The sequence below is a fragment of the Melospiza melodia genome, chromosome 21 (genome assembly GCF_035770615.1).
Source record: "Melospiza melodia melodia isolate bMelMel2 chromosome 21, bMelMel2.pri, whole genome shotgun sequence".
NCBI lineage: Eukaryota > Metazoa > Chordata > Aves > Passeriformes > Passerellidae > Melospiza > Melospiza melodia.
Genome location: NC_086214.1, coordinates 14,426,935 through 14,454,022, shown reverse-complemented (window position 1 = coordinate 14,454,022; position 27,088 = coordinate 14,426,935). Strand labels below are relative to the sequence as shown.

The 27,088-nt window shown below is 43.0% G+C and overlaps 3 protein-coding genes across 13 annotated transcripts; 1 reads left to right on the top strand and 2 right to left on the bottom strand.

Annotated features, from left to right (window-relative positions):
* Positions 1-1,259: 1,259 nt before the first annotated feature.
* On the bottom strand, positions 1,260-13,671 carry KIAA0753 (KIAA0753 ortholog). 9 transcript variants are annotated; one of them, XM_063174009.1, is made up of 15 exons: positions 13,349-13,669; positions 12,741-12,861; positions 11,952-12,564; positions 11,347-11,453; positions 11,001-11,063; positions 9,953-10,168; positions 8,655-8,865; positions 7,403-7,602; positions 6,095-6,264; positions 5,263-5,352; positions 4,993-5,089; positions 4,624-4,797; positions 3,598-3,679; positions 2,810-2,933; positions 1,260-2,669 (listed from the first exon to the last, which is right to left on the bottom strand). In XM_063174009.1, exons 3-15 carry the CDS (start codon positions 12,412-12,414, stop codon positions 2,312-2,314), a joined length of 2,355 nt encoding a protein of 784 aa, XP_063030079.1. In that variant the 5' UTR covers positions 12,415-12,564; positions 12,741-12,861; positions 13,349-13,669; the 3' UTR covers positions 1,260-2,311. The 9 variants fall into 9 exon arrangements, with proteins under 9 accessions (XP_063030079.1, XP_063030078.1, XP_063030077.1 ...); XM_063174008.1 differs by lacking the exon at positions 12,741-12,861 and having other exon boundaries at positions 1,260-2,347; positions 2,445-2,669; positions 2,810-2,930; positions 5,002-5,089; XM_063174007.1 differs by lacking the exon at positions 12,741-12,861 and having other exon boundaries at positions 1,260-2,347; positions 2,445-2,669; positions 2,810-2,930; positions 13,349-13,668.
* A 176-nt stretch (positions 13,672-13,847) lies between these two features.
* On the top strand, positions 13,848-16,063 carry LOC134427868 (thioredoxin domain-containing protein 17-like). Its single transcript, XM_063174014.1, has 4 exons — positions 13,848-14,021; positions 14,754-14,835; positions 15,108-15,183; positions 15,778-16,063. The coding sequence occupies exons 1-4, from the start codon at positions 13,880-13,882 to the stop codon at positions 15,844-15,846; spliced, it is 369 nt and encodes a 122-aa protein (XP_063030084.1). The 5' UTR covers positions 13,848-13,879; the 3' UTR covers positions 15,847-16,063.
* Positions 16,064-17,054: 991 nt separating this feature from the next.
* On the bottom strand, positions 17,055-19,454 carry MED31 (mediator complex subunit 31). 3 transcript variants are annotated; one of them, XM_063174013.1, is made up of 4 exons: positions 19,356-19,454; positions 18,789-18,866; positions 18,178-18,274; positions 17,055-17,431 (listed from the first exon to the last, which is right to left on the bottom strand). In XM_063174013.1, exons 1-4 carry the CDS (start codon positions 19,363-19,365, stop codon positions 17,239-17,241), a joined length of 378 nt encoding a protein of 125 aa, XP_063030083.1. In that variant the 5' UTR covers positions 19,366-19,454; the 3' UTR covers positions 17,055-17,238. The 3 variants fall into 3 exon arrangements, with proteins under 3 accessions (XP_063030083.1, XP_063030080.1, XP_063030082.1); XM_063174010.1 differs by lacking the exon at positions 17,055-17,431 and adding an exon at positions 17,437-17,728; XM_063174012.1 differs by lacking the exon at positions 17,055-17,431 and adding an exon at positions 17,437-17,725.
* Positions 19,455-27,088: the final 7,634 nt, after the last annotated feature.

Here is a 27,088-nt window from a genome sequence, read left to right as displayed (position 1 = left end):
CCGGGCCAGCACGGGGACGTGGCTGCGCATATACGGCCTGGAGAGAGCGGCCGCGCCGTGCGAGCAGCCCCCGCTCCCGGCAAGGGCTCGGCGGCGGGTCTCGCCGCGGCGCTGCCGGCAACGTCCCTCTGCTTGGAGCTCGCCTCGCCCGCAGCCCTCACGGCACGCCTCCCTCCCGCCGAGGGGTCGCGGCTCCCCCGCCGTCCTGGCGCCCCTCGGAGCTGCGAGCCCGCAGAGCCGGAGGGGGCTGAGGCCCGCCCTCAGCCGTGCCCTCAGCTGTCCGGGGCCCAGAGGCGCTGTCCCTGCGCCGGCCCGTGGTGCTAGGGCGCGCACGGCTCGGCTGCGGTTGCCGCATTGCCCCTGCCAAGCTGCTCCTGCGAGCGGCTGCTCTGGATTTGAAGAGCAAAATTCCTCCGAGTGCTGCCAAGCCCCGTGTCAATGCAGTGGCGGAACAACTGCAAAGCTGCCTTTTAAGTCAGCCATAGGCAAGTGGCTTAGAGTCTGCTGAAACTTACAGGGTTCGTCCCTCTTCAAGAGCCTCACTAGCAGCATGTCTCTAAAAGCAGAAAAGCCAACTTCTCCAGAACCCCAAATAACCAGGAGAAATTAATCTTAAGGAATGACTTAAGTCACAGCCCTTCTTGTAGAAACGATGGGAGGAGGCTGGCAGCGATCTTAGGAGGGTTTGTATGTTACTGTAGTGTGTCAGAATACCACTAAATAAAGGGCAGTGAACAAAAGTTTTGCCCCAAAAATCCTACAATTAAAGAACTAAGCAAACACAATCCAACCAAGTCCTAAAGCAACTTAAAGGCTCTGTGCCAACACTGACTTGGTAGGTATAATTGCATGATTTGCTAGGGGTATCGCTTAGCAGTTCATTCAAGAGCCACAGCAAATACCCCTGAGAACATGGCAAGCTAAGTGGTTTTGCTTGAGCCTTAAGTGAAATAGCCAGAACACCCAGCAGTTCCCACCTCCAGAGCCAGCTGCATGCAAACTATGGTTCACCTTCCCCCAGCTACGGGTGACAGTGCTAGTACATGCTGTAGTTTGCCCTCTAGCCACACTGCCTCTGCTGCTGGACACAAGTCCTGTTTAAAAGATTTGACAAGGATTGCTTTCCCAAAGGTGCTACAGTGTCACTAAGCCATCAACGAATGCAATCCTAGAAAAAGACCATGGATACACAGAATCATAGAATATGCTGTGCTATTCCAAATGGATTCAGAGGGAAGTTATCTTAAATTAAAACTGTGTTCAGTGATAATAAACAACTGTTTATTAAAAAATAAAACATCTTCAAAATACTTTCACACATATATATACATAGAGACACTATTGCTTTAGTGTTTTTGACTTACAATTTTAGAAATCAGCTGGTTTAAATTACAGAAATCACATATCAGCAAAGTTCCACTTCAGCAGTAACATTTACATTTGATGTAAATTTGAAGACAATTGAAATAGTAAACAAGGCTTCAAGAGAAACTAAATTACTTTTAAAATATATGTTCTAATTGGAGGAAATAAAAATAATCTTAGAAGATTAAAATTGAATGTGTTATAGACTGAACAATATTGGAGAAAAAAATTGACACAAGAAACAGTCATATGTTATTTGGGTTACCTCAAGTAATTATTAGTCACTGCTCTGACTCCAGACATAATCCAAACTAGTACCTTGATTACTTGAAACAAGTTAATTTAATGTTGCAGAAACGCCAGTTGCTCATTTATTTTGTTGTTCTTGATTTCAATGGGATTCTTAAGAGAAAAGAATGTGGGGTTGAATCACTCACTAAATGCTGATAAAAATGTAACATTTAGACTACTTTAAGAAAAAGAAAGATCTCTATCACGTGCTTCTATTGGAAGGTCTCCTTTTGCCTGTGCATTAGGTACTAGAGGTACTCAGGAACTCTGTTCTGAAGCCGATGGCAAGAGCCCAAGCCAGCCTGCAAGTACAGCCAGTGACAAGTGCTTGCGTATTTGTGCTCTGCCATGAGAATCCTTCACTGGATTGCTACATCTCCAAAAGAACTCGCTCCAGTGTAGCGTGTGCTAAGGTGATTAGCCAATAAAAGGAAAAGTAAGGAAGTCCTTTCTGAAAAGGAAAACATTATTATAATGGCTTTATAAAAAAACTAAGATTAATCTTTGATGGAGATCCAGTGCAGAAAATCTCACAGGCTGAGGCTGATGTTGATGGGACAGGTGGGAAAGAATTCACTGCACTGGCTGCAAAAACTCTGATGTGAATACAGCTTCTGCATAGTCCTCACAAACATCCTGCAGCTCTGCTGCCACGTCACACAGGGCTTCTTCTGTCAGTTGCTCTGCAAGACTGACAGACAGAGAGGGCAAAAAAAAAGAGAAGGTTCAGAAAGTCAGCTTTCAAATTCCAGTCTTTCACTTCCAAACCACAAAGACAGTTCATATACCTCTCAGCAATCTGCCATGGATCGAAACTGCCCACAGCCTCATGAGAAATAAGCTTTAAATGATGCTTGTATCTGCTGTTATAATCCAAGATGCTCTGGAGCACATTGCTTGGCACAGACAGAGACACAGAATATGCGTTCTGTAGAGAATTCAGAAGCAAGGGCTGCAGAATATCATTTCCAGTCTGCAATTTCTCCTCTGCTTCTTTATTTTCATCAATATCACTGAAAAGATAAAATAATCATCAAGACAGAGCTAAATTTTTAAGTCTCTTTTTGAAGAGTTAGTGTAATGAAAATACTATAATGAAATCACATAGATCCTATTCACCACAGTTTAGTGTAGGGCCAAGTATTCCACTTACGTGCTGTCAAAAGGTTTCTCAAATAAAATGTCTGTTTCCAGCTCTCCATGGCTGATTAATTTGGTCATCTGAACTGGATGAGGAGGTGCAAGTTTTTTAGCTGTTGACGCCATTTGTAGTTCTTCTAGAAGGAAGATAATACTATTTTAAACTGGTTTTTTGAAAGAGAAAAACTACATCTACTGCAGGTTAAGTCCTCACAAAGACTTTTGTTTCTTTTAAGGGGAAGTCCTCCAGGTAAGTAAAGTATTCAAAATTAGAAAAAACATAAATACAGCTCAGTGTATTAAAGCTGAGCATTTTAGAAATACTACCTTTAGTATAAATAATTTGTGCTGCCAGTGGGTACTTCTAGCAGAGAGACAGAAAATACCACTGTAAAAATAGCACAGTCTCTCAAATTCAATGGTAAATCCAAGACATGGAAAAAGAATCTATAAAGATTTGGGGTAAATCTTCACCAGTCTTAGTGGGAGATTTTCCAACTTGTATTTAACAATACAGTTTCAGTAAAGGTGTACGTGATCCAATGGAAAATCAATGTAGCTTCACTGTGCTACTCAATCAAACCACAAGATAAAGAAAAGGAGTGCTGATAAAGTACTGATTTTAGAACTACATCTTAGAAACTGTCCTCTGAAAGGTACCATATGTTTTTACCTATGGTAAAAAATGTGTCCAAGTGGTGCTATTTGATCATACATAATCCAATTACCTTGATTTCAAAACACCTGAATTTAAACCTACAGATTACAGGGAAACCAAGTTGTATTAAAAAAGACAATTACCCATGTTGTCTTGCTGGGCCCACAAGTGGGAGTCACTGTAGACAATCTGGGTGACTCTCCTGCGGACAGCCTCCTGGTACATCTGTGGTGAACACACATAGCAGTCAGTCAGTCAGCCAGTCATGGACCTGGCAGCTCATTATCACTGACAGCAAAGCAAGTCAGGATCCTCCTTGGGTTAAGCAGCCTTACTTTGGCCGGCAACACAACATAGAAGAGAGGTGGGGGATTGAAAACACAGACTTTTCTCTTGTTCAAAATGTCATTCTCAAATACAAAACTAATTGACAGTCCCAAGGGAACTCCTCCCATTTCAGACCAACGGCCCTTAGCCAAACAACTGAAGGGCCCTCAAGCTGCTCCTGCCTCACCAACAGTGAATCCAAGTGTGTGCTCCAGTGCCTCAGGGACAAGGATACTGCAACTTCACACTTCCAACTGATGAACACATCTCCAGGAGTAAATGGCACTAAACTGTGTAGTTCTAAGTCATAATAAATTTCAGAGGATAGGAAGGTCAAACTGGAACTCAAACCAGACACTATGAAAAAATAGACAGAAGAACACTTTTCAAGAAAGCAATATACGAGAAAACTCAACTCAAGTAAATGATAACCTTAAGAATATTTATATGGAAAGATGAATAAAGACAAAGATAACCATGTATTTGTCTGACTTCTCCATGTTGCCCTGTGAAATATTTTGGATTGCCAGAGCATATTTCCTCAAGATGGTCATGCTGCTAGAATAGTGAGATTCTATAGCACACAAAAGGGAAAAATTCAAATTAATATTAATATACTTTCCATTCTGCCAGACAAACAACATAATCACCATACTGATTCTCCTTCTGTCCTTACACTGTGTCTTCTGGAAGCACAAACTCCATCCGGGTCTTTGATTTCAGACACTGATCTAGTCAGACCTTGCTTCATTTAAGAATGTAGATACTTACAGCTATTATAATTTATGGATAGTAAATAAGAAATTGACACTAATGAGACTAAGCAAGACAGAAAATCTTACTTCAATTTCTTCCATTCTTTGCAACATTGACTCCAGGCTGTAAGTGTCAGCCAGAGGTAGGGCCTCAGCCTGCAGTCTCTCATGCTGATCCATGCTCCACAGTTCCTGAGCAGTATCTTCCAAAAGATCATCCAATAGCTTTTCACTCAGAATATCTGCATTTGTTGCAACCTGCTACTTAAAAAAACAAATCCCAAAAACAACTGTTACAGAAAACAAAAAGACATAAACCCAATACAAGAAAGAAAGAAAAAAAACCCAAACCAAAACAAAAGTGACTTGCATTAAGTTGAAAATGAACTGTTTGCTTCCCCTTTACAAATGTTTGACAACTCTCAAGGCATCATTCACCCAGTGGTATGAGCTTGCCTGTACCACCTGTGTCCTGTCAAATGGAGGCTCTGACCACTCCTGTCTCTCCTTCTCAGCTTTGTCTGCACACCGGTCTGGAGAAACAGTTTGTGATCTGCACAAAGAAGAGTACAAGACAGTGCCATTCTGAAACCTGGTATGCCAACAATAATTTTAAACACCAAACTACATAAATGTATTTTTACATTTACTCCCACTGTTGGGAGTGGGGAGAAGTTCGTATCAGATCTGACACGTCTTATGAGATTTTTCAAAGAAAATCATTACCTTAACTTCTGTATTTTTTCCATTTCTCCTCTGCAAAGGTCAGTTAGAACCTTCACTCCTCTTGAATTTTTTGCTTCAAGCCTTGCTAGTCTTTAAAAATAGCACATTAGCATAGAGTTACAAAATGTACATTCTAACAACTGAAGAACGAAATAGTGTAATTTCCAGCATTAGTTTGGAAGAGTTACAAGAAACTTCAGAGAGAAAACTAATACACTTTAAAACCATAAAATACAGAAAATTCTGTTGAGAATGAGGGATCTTGAATCACGTTTCTGCTGTAACAGGAACTACATGCTTATCCACAAATACTGTCCAGAGAAATGAGCTCCTCATCTTACCATGGACACTGCCTAGGAGATCCAGCACCTGTATCTTCTGGCTTCAAATGCCACAAACACCAGTCCCAAACCAACCTAAATTTGGAGACCCCCTGTCTAACAGTATGTTGAACAGAGTTTAGAGTAAACAAATCTGCACTTTATTATTGTCTGGGACAAATATAAGTATCTTGTCCTTCTGAAACAGGGAGATAATATTTACTTTCTTAATGCAGTGCTGGGAATACCCACTCATTCCCCTGTGTTTTGTCACTGCCTCACCTTACACAGTTTGCTCTTGACTCCCAGGCAGCAACTCAGACAAAAGACTGAAGTCCTGGCTCTTCCCAGGCTTTAGGGAATAGGGCCGCTCTGGGCCAAGTGAGAAAGGAGAGGAGCTGTGTGACAGCAAGCCGTGCTGGGCCAACTCTACCCAAGTCACCAGCACAGATCCAGAAGCCTTTCCACTGGGAAGCAGGGCAGAGGTGGGTGCCAGGGGACTGCAAACATACCGCTCCGGTGAAACAGACCGAGGTGCAGGCTTTGAAGGCACGCGAGGCATTCTGCTCTCCTTAACAGGTCGTTTGTTCTCTTTTAGCTGGAAAGCTATAGTTGGCTCTTGAAATCGGGCAGGCTTTCCTGGAGGGTGTGCCCGTCTTGATTTTAAAGATTTCAGCATTCCCTTAAAATTAACACGATCACATTAAAAACACTTATTCCAGTTGTTGAATTTTCAAAGTATTTGGCATTCTGCTTCAGACTTTATCGTGGAATCAGGCCTGCTGGCTTTGCTGCAGTTGATGTATGTGAAGGATTTACAAGTGCTTTAAAGGAAGCAAAGCTGTGCCTGAACAGAACACATGCTTAATCCTGCAACTATTATTTTTGCAAACAGTTCCAGCTTTTCCAGTGTTTCTCTTCATGGGGAAAAAGCTTACTTTTGGTTTTTCAGAATTAAACTCTATGTTAACTATTTATAAATCTATTATAAATAGGTAACTATTTATGAATCCAAATAGAACATTTCCAAGGTAACATTGTATTCAGCCACAAAACTATAATATTCCCACATCTGTTACAAGATCACTTAGGCTCGTCCCCTCTATATCAATTATTAAAATGCTTAACCTTCCTGCCCATGATCCTCACAGATCCACAGGGATAGGAAGCAGTAAAAGTTACATAAGCATATACCTATGTTACTGTGTCAGAATTGATTTTCCTAGTTAAAAGTGATACTGAGGAATGGATAAAAGAAAAATACACTTCCTAGCAAAATATAGCCCTAGTCTTTTAAGAATTGTTTTCTTTCCACTATGGAGCTTCTTTCTGGTTGCAAGGACTTAGCGGAAACCAGAACTTGTATAGTGAAGTTTTATCATTCCTGTTATCAATTAAGTAAGCCTGAGTAACTTATATTCTCCTACTAGCATTAGCACAGCATTACTGCTGAGTGCATTTTTTGTGATAGAGAATGACCGTAGGAGGAAGATACTTCAGCTTTAATTTCAAATTGAAAAACACACCTTAATTTCAAACATTAAACTAGTTTCAGTGAGCATTTTTCTTACCAATTCTGTTGTTGCTTCTAGTTGTAGAGTGCACTTCCAAGGAACAGTAAATACTGTTTTAGAAAAACATTTTCTAAAATAGTCATAACCACTAGCAATAACAGGCAGATAACAGTTTATCCCCCTATGTCTCCTAGCTCAGAATAATAATATTGTGAGGAGGTGAAAAGCTTTGACAGTGTCTTATATTATACAACAAATCCCAGAAAACAAGTAGAAGACAGCATGAATGATTTATCACTTCCATACCTGTGGTTTTGCAGGCAATAACACACCTTTCTTCTTCAAAGCAGCACTTTCAAGGACAGACTCTTTTTTTACAGCTCTAGCTCTCACCAGTACATCTGTGCTTCCTTGCAAAGTGGCACTTCTCTCTGAAGTAGGTCGGCCACTTTCTTCTTGGTATTTATTGTGTAATATACGAGCACAACTGTTTGCCTGTTGAACTGCTGAAATATTTGCAACATGTCAGTGTTTATCTATACTAAACATATGAACTGTTAACTGTAAGTTGAAAGGGGCAAAAATTGTCTTTTTTTCTACATTTGACACCTCTGTTATGCTAGGTATACCTTACCATGAATTTTTAAGCTCTACTATAATAAAAAAAAATCAAAGACAAAATGAAATATTCTAGCCTTGTATTTCCTGACAAGTATTCAAGAAATTGTCTTTCTTACATTGTTTTGATGAACAGGAAGGTTTGGGGGTTGTGTGCATATACATATTTACACATACAGAGATTACACATACATACAGAGATATTTGAAAATATACATTTATATGCGAGTCATGGAAAAGTCTTTTGGGAGCAATTGCTATATGAGGTCTAGATGGTAGTAACAAAGCATCCTCTTTTAGACACATGGAAACCATTACATGTTTACATACTGTCTGCCTGGACTGCCAGAATTTGGCATATGGAATTCCTGCTACCTGGGGTAGTCGGGAATACTCAGGTGTGAGAAAGTCACCACAAAGAAGAAAACTAGTTAATATAGTTTATATAATAATGTAAGAACTTACAGTGGCTTTCATGAGGTGGCAAAACACTTCAGGTATATTTATCTCACAACACCTTGAGAAAGAATAAAGCTCCTTTCCTTTCATATCCAAAGCAAAAGAATGATATAGAAAGCCAATTCCAAACAGTTGCACGGCAAGATAGTGGTTAAAACCCCCAAGTCTTCAGCTTAAGTATCAGTTCATGTGTCTCTAGGTACAAAAGTGTGACTGTTGTGCAAAAGATATTAACAGTAATGAAGTGGCCAGGTTAAAACAGCCACTGCTCCCAGAAGCAGAGAAATTGTACCAACCAAGGGAATTCTGAGCCAAAGACACAATAACTTTTCACTATGAACAGTTAAACAACTACAGCCTGGTTTTTGTTAGACTGATTTGCTAACATCTAACCAACTTCTGACCAACAATACCATACTAAAAAATTGCACTGCAGATGGCAAGGTGAGTGATAAAAATGTATTTAGTTCAAAATACAAACCAGTCAAAAGACTCCTGGCACATGGAGGTTTTTTAGACTCTTGTTCATGCTGTCTCTTTAAGGTGAGAGGTTTGTTTTCTCCTTTTGGAGACAGAAAGTGCTTTCTGTCTGGATATGTCTCAGTGTTCCTTGGAGATTTGGCCTGAGAAGCTGAAATGCATTTCTTCACTGTTTTTGGTGTTTGCTTGCTTTCTAGCAGTGAATTCAGATCCTGCACCAAATATTTAGAGTTTTAATTACTCTCTCAGTAAATCTGATGTAATGAAACGCAAATTCATTCTAAACAGTTGGAGCTTTTTTGGTCTGGTTTTGTTTTGTTGGTGTTTTTTCAGACGATAACTTTCAGGTTTTTTCAGACTGATAGCTTGTTCATGTAGAAGCTTTTTCACATTATTTATTTCAATCTTCCTCAAAAGGCTTACATTTTTGTATTTACAACTGACTCCAGCAAACCATTTGCTTACAGAATGCTCAAAAAGAATTGAAGTCAAGGGCTACAGACCAACAAAAACTTCATGGTCACATGACTATTGTAACACAGACACTTCTTCCAATGCTATGTCCAAACTTAAACCATTAACTTCTTTTCTGTTCCCAGACAGTTAGCACTCTTACTGTTCTCATAAGCAGGTCATAACACTAAAATTAAAAACATAGCTCTTACAGTTTTAACAGTATTTTAAGGAAAGTATCTTATGGCACCGGTATTGCTTTTTTAAATTTATGCAGCAGGCAACATGAATCAGAACTTTTCTGTGATACCAGTGACATGTATAAGTCATCAGATATCAATAAAAAAGACATTTGAAGGGCACAGAGCCAAGTAACTCTTGCAGCCACAACTTTATCTTCTGCCTGGACAACTCTGCCTGCAACACCGTATGAGATGCTCAGGTGCTCACCACTGATGCTGATGACTAAAGCATGTATCCAGAGTAATAAAACACTTAATGCACACCTATGTATAAAATGAATTCTCTCTGTCCTGAAAATGACTAATGAATCAGAAACTGATGCTTTGTTACAACTATCACTACCAGTCCTCATTCTACCAGGACAGCCAAGAAAGCTAGGAACAGCATCAACATGACCAGCAGTAGGTAGCTTCTGTGTTTAGTATGCATGTCTCTTTTACACCACCATTACTTAGGAACATTAGAAGTACATTTTTACATTAGAAAATATGGCCTTTAAAAAATAAAAGCAAACCCAGTAATATATTCTGCCATTTCATTAACACAATCTCATATTTCATTACCTCTTTCCTGCCTTAGCAAAAACAAATGTTTTTTTCCTACCTCAACTTGCAGCAAAATGTCTATAATAGCTTCAGAAATGGAAGAATCCCCTTCTAGTTTGGCGGAGCAGAGAGACAGTTGACGAATGAGACTGCCCAGTTCCTTGTAATGGGCAGGAATCTGCTCATCTGTTTGATCTGTAAACTGATTGGCAAATGCCTGCAAGGTTCGTACAGCTCCTCTATGTGCTGCTGCCAACCTGGATACTGCTCGAGACTGGAAAAATGAAAAATAAATAAATGCTTTAATATCTATAGTTTCTACAGATACTTATACTACTGGAAGAATTGTTGCCGAAATGTCATGCAGAAACTCAGGCTTGGAATAATTTAAATTGATATTAATCCATTTGTGAGACAAACAAAACAGGCATTGAAGTAATTTACTCAAGATTCCTCAAAAGAATACTCCTATTAATGTCATGCTGGCCTCGGGTAAAACAGCCTGGGTGTATCCGGTCATGATGTTTCTACTACCTGTGCCAACACAGAACTATAGCCATTTACAGTTGGCTGGAGTCTAATGCGCAACAATTGCACAAACAAAAATATTCTCAATCCTCCTTGTTTTGTTACAGAAGAAAATGCAAGTGATTGAAAAAGCAGAAGAGAACAACAGGGCAACATTGACTAGACTGTGGGCATGATCTCAGCCATCCCCCTGAAGGCTGCTGGGCAGAGAAGAAAATCAGAAAGAAGGCTGGTAAGACTGAGTGTCATCAACCAGAAGTCTAAAAAAAGCATCAAGAGTAGAACACATTGTTAATTCCTTGCAAAAAGAAACTGGAATGAAGAAGGAATTAGAAGGCACATAGACGCAGAAGACCAACCACCCTCCTCTCATTTACTGAAGACAAGACCTGAGGAGAAGCAGCAAAGGCAGTATCAGGCCAAGTGAGCCATACTTCTCAGAGAATGAGACGAAATATGTAAGATACAAAGGAAATCTTTCTGGAGAAGGCTTAGCTGCACCCTAGACAATCAAACTCAATTATCCAGAAAACTCTGTTGATAAGTCACTTACAGCCTGAAGGATAAGTACATCTTACCTTTTTAGTATGTTTGATTGTATGAGGACTCAGTTTCTCTAAATCGTCCTGAATTTCTTTTACCTGTTTATCAAGGAGACAGAGAGGAGCAAGTCAGTCAGAATTAGTTCCATGTCTATAAACGAACAATAGATCTTCACTGTAGCATCAGAGATTTTTCAACAGTGGTGCTCACCTCTCTGTCCAGCCATGAGGGAAATCAGTCACACCATTCAGATCTAAACTAGAATGCCACGGAAGTTCAGAGATAACCCAACTGACTTCCTCTTGTTTCAGTTAGTTTCTGACAAATTCATCACAACAAACTAAGCTCCTATGCATCCCAGTTTAAAGTCATGGCTCCTACCTGCTGCTGGAGCACATACAGCATCCGAGCTGACCGTGCAGCTTGTTGCTGTCTCCTAGTGCAAAGCCGCTGCTCGTTTTCAGGATCTAGAAGTTCTCTATCTCTCCCTAAAAAGCATAGCATATAAAGTTTTATATCTTAATTTAACCTGTGAAAATGCCAATTAAGTCATGACAACAGACATAATTTAGTAATAAGCCTTTTCCATGCAGAACCAAACCAGATATTTGTGGGGGTTTCTTTAACAGTAATGCAAGTTAGTTATTGTAAACTCTACATCCTGTTTCTATTTAATAGTCTAATACAATATAGCTCATTATTTATTTAAAAAATCGTGTCTATGATTAGTTTTATGACAAAGCTGCAGATAAAGCACTCAAAATTAGGAACGGTTAAACCTCCTGCTAGTTATTACAAAACAACAAACTGCTTAAGCTGGCTAGCTATTCTTTTATTTAGTTTTCAAAAAAATAGATGGTTCTCAAAAGTCCAGTCATAAATACAAATTCTAATCCAACCCAAAAAATGAGGGGAAAAATATCAACAAACTAGTGTACATTTCTATCATTTATATAATATAATTACTGTTCAGTCTTTTTTAATACCTTTTTTAATAAAATCTTCAATTTTCTGGACATAGTTCCTCAATTCTTTTTGCAGACGCTGAACTTCTTGCATATTTTGATGTTCTTTTTTATTTAAATTTGGCTTGTGGTCCGGTCCTGTGTGCCGGGTGGGAGGAGAGTCCAAAACAGCTGCTACTGGCTTTCCTTCCTTAACGAGGCAGAGATGAACGTTGGTGTCAGAGCTGGCAGACTCTCCTTGGGAAGGCTGGGCAAGCCTCTGCTGACACATCAACTGAGTCTCAGACTTCGGGGTATTTTCATTTTCTCGACTTGCAAATACTTCAGTCTTCTGTGGTTGTGATTTCTGTGTCCACAACGGTGTGCAGACGACATCTCCAAATACCTGCTGTTTTACTTGTTCTTCGAGACGTCTTTGTTTGATGTCCCTTTTTGCCAGCTGAACAGCCAATTTAAGTCTCTCTTCAGACACCACTGAGAACATCCCAGAGCTTCTCAGGCTGAGGTCCTCACTTCCAACGAGATTTCCCTTATCACTGGATGCCTTCAGTTTTTCTGTTATAATTGGACGGGGGTGAGAGAATCTGAGAGCCAAGTTCTCTGGAACTGCAGGAACATTTCTATTAAACTGGAGCTGTTCAAAGAGTAAAAAAAACCCCGATGTTATGCAGAATGCTATACACAGGCGATGCAACTCTGTCATGATGTCACTGTTTTGGATTTATGATGAACACAGTGTTAACAGCACATCAATGTTTTCATTCTTGCTAGGCAGTGCTCACAGAGGTCAAGGCCTTTTCTGCTTCTCACCTGCTCACCACTGAGTAGCCTGGGGGTGGGCAAGAGGCTAGAGAGGAAACAACTGGATGGTTGATCCCAACTGACAAAAGGGATATTCCACACCCTGTAGCATCATGCTCAGCAGTAAAAGCTGCAGGGAAGAAGGAGAAAGGGGAGACTAGTGACAGCATTTGTCTTCCTAAGTCACTGTTATATGTGCTGAAATGGCTGAATTCCTGCCTGCTGATAGGATGTAGAGAATGAGTTCCTTATTTTGCCTTGTTTGTGCACAAAAAGAGGAAAGCATTTGCTTTCCCTGTTAACCTGCCTTTATCACAACCCATAACTTTTCGTACTTTTCGCCTTCCAGTTCTCTTCCCCATCCCAACTGAGAGAGGGTGAGCAAGTGCTCAGCTGCCTACTGGGACTGAACCACAACAGATAATTAAGAATAATTATACATTAAGTTTGTGATCTCTAGCCTTACTAAAGGACAGTGTCAAGATAATGTGCGACAGCACGAGGAAAGCTAGTATGACACTCCCTGCTGGGCTGTCTCATGAAGTGGGTCAGAATCATATTTTTGTTACAATCACAAAGAAAACCAATTCAGCATCGCTACCGACGGCAAATACTACCTGTGTTTGTAAAGCTTTAGCTTCATTCCTGTATCGCTGGCTGGTGAATGCAAACGCATCATCAGACACCGCTGTCTTGCTTGGTACCATCTCATCGGCTCGAGAGCAAATCTCGCTATTATCGCTTGCTTGTGATCATGCGAGAACAATAAACCGTTATTTCAGACTGGCAAAAGCCATCCCGGGTCTGATGTGAGTAACAAAGGGAGAACCAGCCCGAGCAGCCGCGGACAGAATGGGGCGGCCTCTCCGCAACCGCCCAGGGCCCGTGGCTGCTCCCGGCCCTGGCCCTCACGGCGTCCCGGGCGGCACCGGCACGGCGGGCCCCGGGCGCTGCCGCAAGGGAGGGACGGACGGACGGACGGACGTAGGTCGGTCGGTCGGTCGGTCGGGCGGGCGGGCGGCCCGGGCCGCGGCGGACGCACCAGGCGCCGTTCGAACCCGGTCCCGCCGCCGCACGGGCCGCCGGGAGCGCGCCGAGCTACGGCGGCCGCGCGGGCCGGGCCGGGCGGAGCCTCCGCCGCTGCCGCCATGGGCTGGGAGGAGAGGCAGATCCGCGGGTACCCCGAGTTCGTGCGGACGGCGCAGAGCTACCACGGCCGGCCCATCTTCGCGCTCTTCTGCGGCGATAAGGACGCCGAGGGCAGGAGCTGGTGTCCCGACTGCGTGACGGGTGAGGCGCGTCGGGGAAGCGCCCTGCCTGGGGCATGGGCTGTGTCGGTCGTGAGGAAGCCGGAGAGGCCTCGGGTGCCTTTCCGGGAAATGCCGGGCGGGCACAGCAGCCCCAGAGCCGGTGCCAGGCTCCGGGCGCAGTTTCCCCGGTGAGCTGAGCGGGCTGTGAGCCGCAGCTGCCACGCTGCCCCTTTGGCTGCGCACATGGAACGGCGCGGGCTGCGGGCGAAGGCTGCTAACACGGCCCAGCAGACAGACCGACAGACCGACAGACCTGAGCCCTGCCGTCAGCTTCACCTATGCTGCACGTGTCGAGGCGAAGCGATGCCTTCCCCGACCGTGTCCAGCGGCAGTATTTCCTTGTGAGAAATCACCGCACTGAACCGCAGGGCTTTACGTGTCTGAGCAGGTCTGAAGGTGCCTTAGGGAACCGTCACCCTGCAGAAGGGCGCTGTGCTGGGCTGCCACACCCAGGACAGGACAGAACAAGAGAAACAAGAGTGTTTCTCTTCGTGTTAGAGAAGAAATTGGCCTTTACTCCAACACAAGTCCAGTCAGCGTTCAAGCATGTAACAAACTCTGAAAAACTTGTGGATAGCCCGGTGCAACGAAATATCGATCTCTAACTAAAGCAGACAAAACATTAATAAGTAGCCTTGCCGGTCCAAGTTAATCCATGTGATTCTGTAGCACGAATATTTAGTACTAACAGATTTTAAAAATTATTTTCTAGCTGAGCCAATTGTGAGGAAGGAACTTCATAACCTGCCTGATGAGTCAGTTTTCATCTACTGTCTAGTTGGAGATAGAGCCTAGTAAGTACCTTTGAATGCTGACAAATGGGATTACTTTGTTCTGTTGGTGGACTGGTGGTTAACCTGTTGAAAAAACTGACTGAGCTGTCCTTTTCTGTAAAGAGTCAATCATTTTTTGAGGTCCTCACGATCTCAGACATAATCTATCTGCATGCTTGTTTTGAGAAGGGCATTGGGAAGGTGCGAGGCAAAGGCCTTTGAATAATTTTGAAGCTATTTTAACTTGAAAATGCCTCTCTACAAGCTGTGCTTAACACCTTCTTTCTGAACAGCTGGAAGGATCCCAACAATGAATTCAGGAGGAATCTGAAACTAACAGGAGTGCCTACACTACTTAAATATGGCACAGTAAGTGATTAATGTTCTGAATCTACAGGCATTGAGATGGGGACCTGTCAGGAATTTAGGGCTGAATGAATTAGACACTTGTATTCTCTGAGAACCCTCTCTTGTTCAAGGAGGCCAGGGCATTCTAAACATCTCTTCTGCTCCCAGTTCCTCAAGAGAGAACCATTCTGCTTATTGTGTAATGTCTATAATAAACATGCAGTAAAGGCAATATGTGCACTTGCCTCATGGTGCTTGAGGGGTTGAGAAACTTCTTAGCTGCATATTGTTACTGTTCCTGATTTGCAGCTCCTCAACTTTTGAAAATTCCAAACACTGAGGCTACAGGAGTGAAACAAGTTCCAAGCACTCTGGTCAGACTGCAGCTCAAGTTGTAACTTGTACATGTTAGTTAAATTAGCAGTTACTTGCTTAGAAATGCCTCTTCCAAGGCCAGAGAACCCTCAAGAATGTTTTAGTTGTAGTTACCATTCTTGTTCCACCCCCACTACACCTCACTCCCCAGGCCAGAGGTGCTGGATGTGGCTAATGTTAGTGTGTACACATGGCTCTCAGCCAGAACAGGTTTTTTAATTATGGACGTTTTTCTTTCAGCCTCAGAAGCTGGTTGAAGAAGAATGTTTTAAATCGGAGCTTGTGCGTATGTTGTTTACTGAAGACTAAAGGCCTCGCTAGTCAATCACTGATGAAGATGGTAGTCTCAACTACTGCACTGTCCTTTCAAGGAATCACTGACCTTTGTTAAAACTTTAATGTTTAATTACTTTGGACTACTTAAGATAAACGTCCTGAAATTCTGGGTCCAAACCTTACACTAAAATCTTACAAGAAAAACTGTATCTTTCCTTTCATGTCCAAATAAAATTGAGTTTGTGAACAACCTCTTTTCAAAGGACCTGAGCTCGTGTTAGAAACTCAGATTAGCTTACATTTAGTGAAGTGTAACTACAAGTTGCACTTTCAGCGAGTAAGGAGGAAGGGGAGAAACAGAAAGCCCTCCTTCCTAAGCCTGACCACATAATTACTGAAACTGTTAAGATAAATTTTCAATGCCAAAGATGTTTAATGACTTATCTGTTCAGTCTAAGTGTGATAATGTGATGGCTGGCAGCTGTAGTGTCACTGATCCCATCTTAATGGTTAACACTTGGGAGTACCTGTTCCTACAAGGACAGGAAATACAACATGAATGCACCAGAAATACAGTCTAAAAATATGAAAATTAAAAACCCTGGCAGCTGCCAAGAGCTATGCTCTTAGAATAAAAAACTATACAGGAATAAATGGCAAGCGCTTCTCCAATACCCCAAGCAATGGCATGTTTCCCTGCACACCCTGTTCTTGTTACATGCGGTGTAAAGAGACTCCAGAGCAGCCACTGCTGCACGGACAGAGGCCAAGACTCAAGGAAGCTGAGTTTAACAGAACAGAGACAGCTACACCTTGTTTCCTTCTCTGTCCTGCAGAGTTTATCAGCACCTATCTCTGCTCTGCTCCCCAGACCTCACCCTGTACACTCTGATTTCTATCTGTACCACATGCTGTAAGGAAAAATAACTTCCATCAACAATGACTGCCAGGGAAACAGAAGTGATAAGTAATAGCTCAGCTTGGTTTCAAGGAAAAACTGCACAGTTTTGACTTTATCATCACTTCACCTTTGCTTGTCCCAGAGCTGTAAGTAGCGGGGAGTTCTCAGTACACTTTGAGACACCATTATTCTCCAGGGAAAAGGCTTCCTAGGAACAGCCTTTAGAGCTACATGAGCTACATTTCTTTGTAGATAGTAAGTAACAAATCTAGATTTTGTGTTCAAAATCAAGAGGATCAATAACTATGGTAGTAAAGCTCTTACAAAATTGTCCACGCTATAAAATTAATTGCCGGTGTTTATTAGTCTTCAAAAGAGCTGATGAAACAAAAACCCCAGTCACCTGATAAATTCAAATAAAAGGGACACACACCCAGAGCCAAACTTGCAAAAGGGTTCATTCATCTCCTGTAAATACTTCACTGACACAAAGTACACCTCATCACCACTACTGCATGTGCTTTTCATTTTACAGAGGTGTTGTTTTGTTGCTGCTGCTCAGCCAGTGCCTGCTGGAGGCGCATCCTTTTCCGGGAATAGTGCTGCCAGTGGAGGATCTGTTGCTCATCAATAAATTTGGCACACTGAGCATTGACCAGTTCTTTGCGAAAATGTTCATACTGGAGCAGCTCTAGCATATGCAAACATTGAGGATACCTGGGTTAAAAATACACACGCTTTAATACAGGTTTTTACAAGGGACGAGTCAGTCCCTTTTACAAGGGACACTAAATCTAAAGTTTCCAGTACTTCTGTGGGTCGTTAGTTTTGACTCGTGTGTCTTTACCCAAGTGTGAAACCACTTCAGCATGCACACTGTGAGTTGGTAACTGCAGCATCAGCCCAGGAAACAAGGAATCCAATCCCAGTAATAAATGCACATTCCTGCCTTCTTCCCCAATGGCTTGGTTTGATAGGCCAAATCCATCCATCCATCCGGCTTTACAAGGCCTGCTTCCAGAGCCGAATTAAAGATGACTGAAACCATTTTCCAAAAACGGAAGGAATTTGCACACTTGCAAAAACACAAAATCACCCTTTGCCTCATGTAAGCATCAATAATGCAAAACTGATCTTAAAGTTCACTTAACTGCTTTTTTACCCTAATGTTCAATAGTTTGATTTTAAACCCATTGAAAGTGCAGATTAAGGCTTTAAAGGAAGATTCTATGCAAAACTCATGAATTCTTCATAATTTTGCCCATTGCTGCTACATGTGGACTATTGGAAACAAGAAAATCTACACTGCATATAACCATGATCTTGCATAATCTATGCTGCGGAGAAGACAAAAGTAATGTTACAGGCAAAAATGAAATCCTAACGTGGTACTGTACAGTGTGTAAAATGAGGTCAATGGCAAACTATTAAAATGCAGAAACTTAAGGGAATTTAGCACTTACTTCAGGTATTTTGCATATTCAGGTTCTTTCCAATAAAGTAAATATTTCAGATAATTTACAAAAGCTTTATCTTTGAAGTAGCCTCTTTGTGCAAGAACTGAAATAAAATGACAAATAAGGAATTGACGGTTACAGATTGGTGTAAAATACCAGCACACTTGAAAAAAATCACACAGTCAAAACTTTCTCATTACAATCAAATTTTGATAATTTATATTTGGCAAATTAAAAACCACAGAGCAATATAAGATTTTTATGTCAACAAAATAATAGATTAGTCTCATCTCCCTTACAGTTTGCATCTTTCATTGAATGGAACAGCTTTTTGAAACAAGAAAATTTGACTGCAGCATCAAAATTAGCAATGAGTTATGTATAGTACCTAAAACTATTCATATTAGTAAAATTCTGTTTTCAGATAAAGGAATACTGTTAACTTGACATTACTTTTAAATAACAGACTGGAACTTGTTATTTTCTTCTTTACAGACTACTTTTATGCTGTGAAAAACCCTTTTATTTGTTTAGCTCTCTCTCAAATTACCAGTAACAATAAACATTAATACACTATGTTAACTCGTCTGGGTCCAGGTATTTATTTAAGTACTCACAGTTGAGGTAATTTGGATTTGCCAGACATTGAACAAACTCCAGCTCCAACTGGAATCGAAGTCGATTTCCTGTATCATCTGATTAAAGAAAAAAAAACAGTAAGAATTAGACCCACACAACAGATTGAAAGTAATCCCAGTCGCTGTGCCACCCGGGAGCAAAGCGGGCCGGGGTGGGCGAAGGGCAGCGAACGGCCCGGTACGGGAGGGGCCTGCGGGGCCGCGAGCTGCAAAGGGCCCCAGCGCCGGGCGGCGCCTCTCGGCCTGCGCGGTCCCGTCACACCCGCCGCTCTGGGGGCCTGGGCAGCTCCAGCGGCGGCCCCACGGGCCCCGCACCGGCCCCCGCACCGGCCCCGCACCGGCCGCACCGGCCCCACGGGCCCCGCACCGGCCCCCGCACCGGCCTCCGCACCGGCCCCACGGGCCCCGCACCGGCCCCCGCACCGGCCCCACGGGCCCCACACCGGCTCCCGCACCGGCCCCCGCACCGGCCTCTGCACCGGCCCCACGGGCCCCACACCGGCCCCCGCACCGGCCCCCGCACCGGCCCCCGCACGCTCCACGCACCCGCGTCCATGTCCGGGGCGCGCACACCCGCCGGCGACAAGCACGCCTCCTGCCGACAGCCCGGCGAAACACAACGCTAAGCACTCTGGGAACTCAGCGACTGTTGCCTAGCAACGGCGGCGGAGGCGTGGCGGAGGCGGGGCGGAGGCGGGGCGGAGGCGGGGGCGGGGCGGAGGCGGGGCGGGGGCGGGGCGGGGCGGGGCGGGGGCGGGGGCGGGGGCGGGGCGGGGGCGGGGCGGAGGCGGGCGGGCCGCAATGGTCTCTAGCGCCCAGCGTCGGTCTTCCGCTGGAGACGCCGTTGGTTCCCGTTGCCGTTCCCGTTCCTGGTCCCGTTCCCGGTCCCGGTCCCGTTCCCGGTCCCGGTCCCGGTCCCGGTCCCGTTCCCAGCCGTGTCCTTCGCAGTCGGCCCGGGACACTGACACGGCGCCCCTTGCACACGTGAGGGTCATTTTACGGGCTGGGTGTGCGCGCACTGCACGGAGCGCTTCCCTCATGCCTGGCCCGCAGAGCAGCCTGCAAACCCTGCGGTGTCGGGAGCTCAGCACGGCTGACACCATCCCCTCGCTCCTCGAAAATGGTCTGTACAAATTCCTTCCTTCTCACTGCGCTCTGCTACAGCTCCCGGCAAACCCCAAAGAACTCAGAAATCATTAAATACAAACCAGTGTATTTTTAAACGAGCAGCGTTCCGTTTTACATCAGTCGCTTTGTCCGGCGGCTGCCTCCGGCCCTGCAGAATTTCCCCATTGGAGGGGAGAAAAGCCCGGTCACACAAAAGCCCTGGTGCTGTTTGTGCCAGGGGGTCCAGTGCAAGCTCAGGGTGACATTCCCGCGACACCAGCCCCTGCGACTCCTCCCGAACGTGAGCATTCCTTCTGGGAATGGGCACTGGAGCAAGGGTACCACGGAGGCCAGGCAGCCCAGAGCCATTAGAATTTGGCTTTGGGGTCAGCGATCCAGGCATGCTTTTCCTGCACATAACCCTTGAGCTGGGAAGGACAAAAGGAGGATGAAATTTTGTTTGTATTTGCAGAACATTCATTTTAGCTTTTTACTAGATAAAGCCACTGTTCATCACTTCCAGAACAAAAGGAAGTGGAGGGAACCAACCCTAAAATACTAAACTGTATTTAAACTTTAATGGTAAATACTGGATATTGGACAAAGTTTGGAGGTTTGCAGGTTTGTTTTGCGTAGTGACTTTACAGTCAGCCAAGGAGATTTCTGTCAACCTCTAACCTTAATTCTTCATTAATTAAAACACAGTAGTCTCAGAGTAAAACCATTAATACGCAAATGCTCCATGAGTGAGCAACAGCAGTGGAAGCAATCTCTACAGATTTACCTGAAATACTTCTAATTTCTTCCTTTATTTGTTGTTTAATAATTTTCGATTTTCATTTGTTGAAGTATTTTTGGCATCGAACATAGCAATTTTCTATAATACTATATTTTCCTATGCAGTATGAATTTTTCACTGGGAATTGCATTACAAAAACCATATAAAAAGGATCCGTGCATAGTTTTTTCTTAATAAAGAGTTGCTTTCTTAAGCAACATTTTAGTGGTTGTGAAATAATATTATTACTATATCAAAACATAACAAGCCACTCCCCAGTAAACACAGACTTTGAGCTAAAAGAAGAGATCAAATAGATCCCACGTGTCTGCATTGCTATTCTAGAACAGGATTTCTCTCCCAAGAGTGACTTCAGAGGAGAGAACTCTAAAAAAGGATTGGTCACAAAAAAAAATTACTATGTATGGTTGCCCAAGTTAAGTCAAACATCTCAATTCTTGTCCGTCAAAATTAGGAACAAAATTGAAAATCAGGATTTTAGTGTATGAGATTTTATAGTATAAAGGATTTTATATATGAGAACCTTCCCTAAGAAAAGTTTGATTTTTGTTGTTTTGTTTTTAAATGTCGGGTGACTTGCAGGACATGTGTTAATATAAATGTGAGCCAGAAATTTGTCTTATTGTCATAGAACCAGGATGACATTGCTGCATCAGTTTCTCCTTTCATAGAGACTAGACTGCTGTCATTGCTGTTGCCTGCCCAGAAATGTCATGGTTTAGGACAATAAGTTTGTCTTAACTTATTAGAACTGGCATAGAGACACAGCTCTTAAATGGAGCCACTTCTGAAGCCACCAAGGTTTTATGGGACACAAGAGAAAAAGTCTCATCTGGCATGCTGTTGAATCTTGAAGGTAAACACTGAGGAAGAGAAATGCTGCAAAAGATTCCTCTGTGACACCATAGTGCAGTGCATTTGCACCAGAGAGAAAAAAGGTCCAGCAATTTCATCACTGAAAACTGATCAAGTGAGATGAAACAGGGACGTGTTTCACACCAGTGCATGAAACCCAAGACATCCCCTCTTGTTCACCCCCGTTTGCCCGCTGCTTTGGAACAGAATGCAAACTGATACTAACATGGACATCTGACAGGATTTTTACCCCCAGAATGCAAGACAGCTCTTGTAGACTGGAGAGAATCCTGCTTCAAATATGGTTAAATAACAGAGAGCAGAGTATGCATTATGTTATATATATAACAAGCCAGCACAAAGTCTGCAATTTTTTTGCTCCAATGCTATAATTGTAATTCAATAGAAACAAAATCATAGTTTTCAGCAACTAAAACAATTGTCAGAACATATTTAATTAAAGGCTTAACTCTTCACAAAGTTTTCTTTTTTGAGGTCAAGAAACTGGCAGGTAATGCGCATTTCAGAAGGCAGCCAATAACAGTCATGGTGGAACCATTTCATCTGCAGATGCCAAATACCATCCAAGCAAGCTGCAAATTGGATGAAATGGTGTAAAAAGACTGGGGTATTGAAGGCACTGGCACATGTTCTTCTGTGACTGTGGTACTCCTCCAGCTTCAGACGAACACGAGAATTCAAAGATAAAGTCAAGATTAAGTGTCATGTGTCAGAAAGCATTTTATGTTTTTCTTTAATAAGTTGGTTAAAAGTATCTGAGGGCTTCTATTAGGACACCTGGACAGCCGGTGAATTTGAAGTCAGCCATTTGCCAGGAGCAATATACATTCCTATGTTTCTGATTTCTGACTGTATAGCCAAGGCAAAATATTGAAGTAAAATAGAAATTTCCTCCAGAATAATAATTCCTTAATTGAAAGGTTGTGTTAACTTTGTTTCTGGTGAAAAACTGATCTTCAGCTGGCTTTCTAAAATATATCCAAAGACCCAACCCAAGTTATTGTTCTCAAAGAATATCTCACAAAGAAAATTACAATAAATTAGATTTAGTATCTGGAACATTCAGTTCTTTCAAGCAAATGGTTTGTCTATAAAAAAAAGTTTTATGAACATTTTAATGAGGCTCACACTCAGGCCTGAAGCAGCTTATGAAAACTCATGGAAGTGCCATGTGCTAAGTAAGACTGGGAAACAATTTTGTGTGGGTAAATAAAGCACTGAAGTAAACTGGGGAAGGAAAACATCTTTTCTCTGACAGAAGAAACAGTCTCTTTCTTATGGCCAGAATCTACAGTAAATGTAAATCTACATTTACACCATAATAAATGGGCAACTATTGACTAAGTGCTCTAGAAAAACCTAAATGGGCAAAAATAGCTTCAGTACAGTCAGCTCTATTTTTAAAGAACTACCAAACATTGTATTAAGCAGTCCCCAATCACCTGAGGGCAGCATGGCATGCCTGCCTTTCCTCTGTGCCCCCAAGGTAAGGGCTGTGCTTCCCTCAGAGTTTCTGTGCCAAGCAGAGGCAGTCTGCAGAGCATGGCAAGCCCTCTCTGTGCCACAGACCTTCACTCGGGCCAGCAAAGATACACGGAGGGGAAGGTCTGATCTGACACTAAAAGCTGCCACTGGCATGGTTCTTCTGGGCAGAGGAGAACCAGCAGCCTGCCATTAAACCACACTGACAAATGCTGAGCCTAAGTCTTGCAGGAGAGTGGTGGCTTTGTGGTGCAAGGCCAGAAGTGCTGAAAACCTCTGCATGACACAAAGAGATTGATCAGACTTGTCTAAAGTCACACATCTATTCCCCCACACTGGAAAACATTGTGAAAACTCTGTCACTTGATCCAAGGGCTCAGGATTCATTACCACCCCCTCTTCACATATTTAGCACAGACACTTGGGGGAAAAAAGATGTGAAGTATGTAAAAATGTATACAATATGTCACTACTGAAAAGGAAGAGGTGGTATGTTAAGGAACCACTGCTGCATTTTGGCTAGGTCTGACTCAGTGATCTGTTTCTTTTTCTGGACTGATTTTCACCAACTGTCCAATTCCAACTTTGTCAGCAAATGCTGGGTTTGGCTACAACCAGGTTATTGCTATTTCAAGTGGCAACACACGTGAGCTGGAAAGCAAAGGCTGAATAAGCCAAACACTGAGTTCAAGTGAGAACAGAACTCAGCTGGAATGCAGTACTCGCTGCTCTGAACTCAGTGGATGACACCAACAAATCCGAACCACTCTTCAGATTGGGGACTTCTGATCATGTAGAGAATGCTGAAAGGTTTTTCTTCTCTATTTCACAGATCTAGATGTTCAACACACGGGCAGGAAACACCTTTGTTCTCCCTTTGTATATTTTCTTGTAGTTTGGTAGTTCATGAACTCATTCACAGTTGCAAGACCGTTCCCAAGCACTAGTACACTGTGGGAACAAGCTTGCACACTGGTACATGACCAAGCAGCAGCCCTGTGCAACAGCAGCCCAGATCACAATGCTGCAGGTTTAAGACGCTCAATACTTGCAGAAACTTGATAATTAGCAACTTGATATTTTGGTAAACTGGTATTTTGAGAGAAGAGAGGAAGAGCCAAGGATCCATAGAAGTGGGCAGAAAATAAGAAAGCTTTAATTTAGCTCCTTAGAGGTGGCACTGCCAGCTGGCCAGCTGGCAGACTCACCGACCACAAGGAATCACATTCTGCCCTCGGATGGTAAAACGGGAACTGTTTGCTCACTCAGGGTGGCTGAATAGCTCACCCTGACAAAGCCCACACTGAGGATCCTCCCGTGTTTTTTGTGGGTGCTGGGGGGGCATGTTTGAAAGCGGGGGGCAAACAGATTCTTTTATGCCACTACCTTAGCAGCATCACAACTTCTGCACCTAAAACAATATTCCTTTGATGAGCAACAAAACAATTGCCATGTCTGGTAAGTTTCTATGATACTTTTCCTGCAGCTGAAGGGGCTGTAAACCAGATCTAGTCACAAAGCAATTGTCCTAGCACTGTCCACTGCAAGTACTATGTATTTACTCAGGGCACTGGAACAGGACACCATGCATGCCTGCTGCTGAAGAAAAGCCCATTTGTGCCTGTTATATTGGAAAGTTTGCACAACATTTATTCTTAAAAACTGGTTGTGTTTCTTAGAGTCTTATAATCCTTTACTCTGAAACGAATGAGACAGTTTGTAGGGTATGCCACCTGATTTGGTTCCACCTAAACATTCTTCAGAGATGCAAACTTGAGTTATCACTTAGCTGATTAAAGAAGAGAAACCACTGATATTCAGGTCTGAAGACACTAAAAGTGGTGTCCAAATCTCTGCTTTGCATTATTCACTAGAGCCTGTACCTTCTGGGATCTTACTAGGGCACCGCTGTGCTACAGTGGAAGCTAATGCAGAAACAAGTGGTCCACTATGCTACACAGGAGGGGAGACAGTTCTAGTAAGTTTTTATTTGCCAGGCACCCATTCAAATTAAATATGAATCAATCACAGGATGTCATACGAGTGTCTCAAAAAGAAACTGCTATTAACGGTACAGAGAGGTGACACATCCAATAATTCACAGTTACAATAAACTCAACACTCTTTATTACCCCACAGGCACACTGCCCTGGCCCAGCACTCCTGACCATGAATCACCCTGTGTGACCATTGATGAAAATAGCATTTGCTTCCTTCTAGTCCAGCAACAGAGTGAAGCTCTTCACTGGCTGAGGCGAGGGCAATCTCTCCCCTTCAAGAACCTTTCAGAACATTCTTTTCTGCAAACAGGACACTGAAGTGTCTGTCCTACAGCTTTTAGCTGGAACTGGTTTTAGAGGAGTTCTGGTCTGCATGAACTGAGAATGCCAAACTCGGTATCATCTACCATGCAAGCTCCTCTGTATCTTGTCAGACAGAGCAGAGCGAGCACCATGTATCTGGCAAAAGTAACGTGTTCTCACACTGTGAAGTCCATCAGAAAGGAAGTCCCTTTCTCAAATGCATTTAGATACCTAGAGATGCAAATCAGCATTAAATGGTGACTGCCAAAGGAAAGAACGTGCTCAACTGTTCCTGGTCTCACTTTCTTCAAAAAATACTGTCATAAGTTTCAGGTGATGACAAATGCCTGTGAGCAATATCTCATCTGGCAATTCTTGGCACTAGAACTGGCCTCTTCCTTAGAGAGACTCTGCAAGTGGAAGTGTGTTTATCCACATACTCCACCATTCCCTGGAAGAAGTGTGAGGCTGCACTACCTGCAGCCATCTGGGAAGACAGCGAGCCATTGGTGGCTCTTGGGAACAACAATCAGTGCATAGTTTATGGTGCTTACCACCATGAAAGAGCATAAAAGATAAAGGCATGGAAATAAATTCTTAAAGCAGTTTTCTGCTCAAAAAAGCACCTGGTCATTTTGTGGATAAATATTTCCCTCACTTCTAGATAAAAATGTATTTTTCCAGTTCCATTAAGAAAATTCACAGAATTTAATAACAGAACTACTGAATATCCTAAACACAATACTATCTTCTACACAGAATTCTATAATTCTAAAACTTAACACCTTGCACCCATTATCATGAGGTGGGAAATCACTATGGCTGCAGAATTTTACCTTATGTCCTCACAACCCCTTGGTGAGGTAGATAGGTTCCATACCATCTTCTTCAGGAGGGGAAATAAGCACAAAGAGGTGAACTGACTTGCACGGGGATACATGGCAAGTCTGGAAGCAAATCCCAGGTCATACCCACAGATCTTTCCACTGTAAGACGCTGCTTTACCTCCCACCCACTTCCATCCCCAGGGCTGAAGGGAAAGCATCCATGTACCACCGACAAAATACACCCAGACCAACATCAATCATTCTGTAGACAACTTCTGCAACAGAAATGGCATAATTAGGCTGCAAACTGCTTTTCTTACAAGACATGAATTCCAAAGTACACAGGACAACTCCCACTGCTGTCAGCCAGCACAAGCACTAAAATCTGGGCCCCTACACTTTTCCCAGGTCATCAGTTAGAGCCTTCCTCACGTCTTGACTTCACTCAAAAACTCCAGAGTTAATTAATAAGGCACATCAGGGGTTAATTCAGGAACTTCTGCAATAGATGTCAAGTCCCAAGGGCCACTGGTCACTTCCAGGCTGGCACTCGGAAAACACTAGTTGGCATGTGAAATCACACCTGTGACTGAGGGAAAGGCTCCCTGCTCTCTAATTGCCACAGTGCAAGAAACACAGAGCCAGCCTTAGTGCATCGTTGTCTGAGGTATCAGCTGAATCATGACCATCATGGAATTACATTAACCCTCAATAAAGGCGTCAAAATGCAGGGAGATTTAGGAGTGAAAAAAGGCAAGAGAAAGTGTGTTGGATGTTGACTTGGAAGGATCCACCACATGGTTGAGGCCCACCTAAAACATAACATAGCACCACATGGCATACCCCTTCTTCACTAGACAAGTGACAACAGGGATTTCTCTGTAC

Excerpts from the sequence above, each read along its gene's own strand:
- MED31 (XM_063174010.1), bottom strand. Across the intron at positions 18,275-18,788 it reads AAATCCAAATTACCTCAACT|TTCTTGCACAAAGAGGCTAC; the intron begins GTGAGTACTTAA and ends ATTTTATTTCAG. Across the intron at positions 17,729-18,177 it reads GAATATGCAAAATACCTGAA|CAGGCCTTGTAAAGCCGGAT; the intron begins GTAAGTGCTAAA and ends CGGCTCTGGAAG.
- KIAA0753 (XM_063174001.1), bottom strand. The coding sequence starts at position 13,438 with ATGGTACCAAGCAAGACAGCGGTGTCTGATGATGCGTTTGCATTCACC. Across the intron at positions 7,603-8,654 it reads TGCCAGGAGTCTTTTGACTG|CAGTTCAACAGGCAAACAGT; the intron begins GTTTGTATTTTG and ends CAAATATTTCAG. Across the intron at positions 5,090-5,262 it reads GAAAAAATACAGAAGTTAAG|ATCACAAACTGTTTCTCCAG; the intron begins GTAATGATTTTC and ends TTCTTTGTGCAG.
- LOC134427868 (XM_063174014.1), top strand. The coding sequence starts at position 13,880 with ATGGGCTGGGAGGAGAGGCAGATCCGCGGGTACCCCGAGTTCGTGCGG. Across the intron at positions 14,022-14,753 it reads GTGTCCCGACTGCGTGACGG|CTGAGCCAATTGTGAGGAAG; the intron begins GTGAGGCGCGTC and ends ATTATTTTCTAG. Across the intron at positions 15,184-15,777 it reads CACTACTTAAATATGGCACA|CCTCAGAAGCTGGTTGAAGA; the intron begins GTAAGTGATTAA and ends TTTTTCTTTCAG.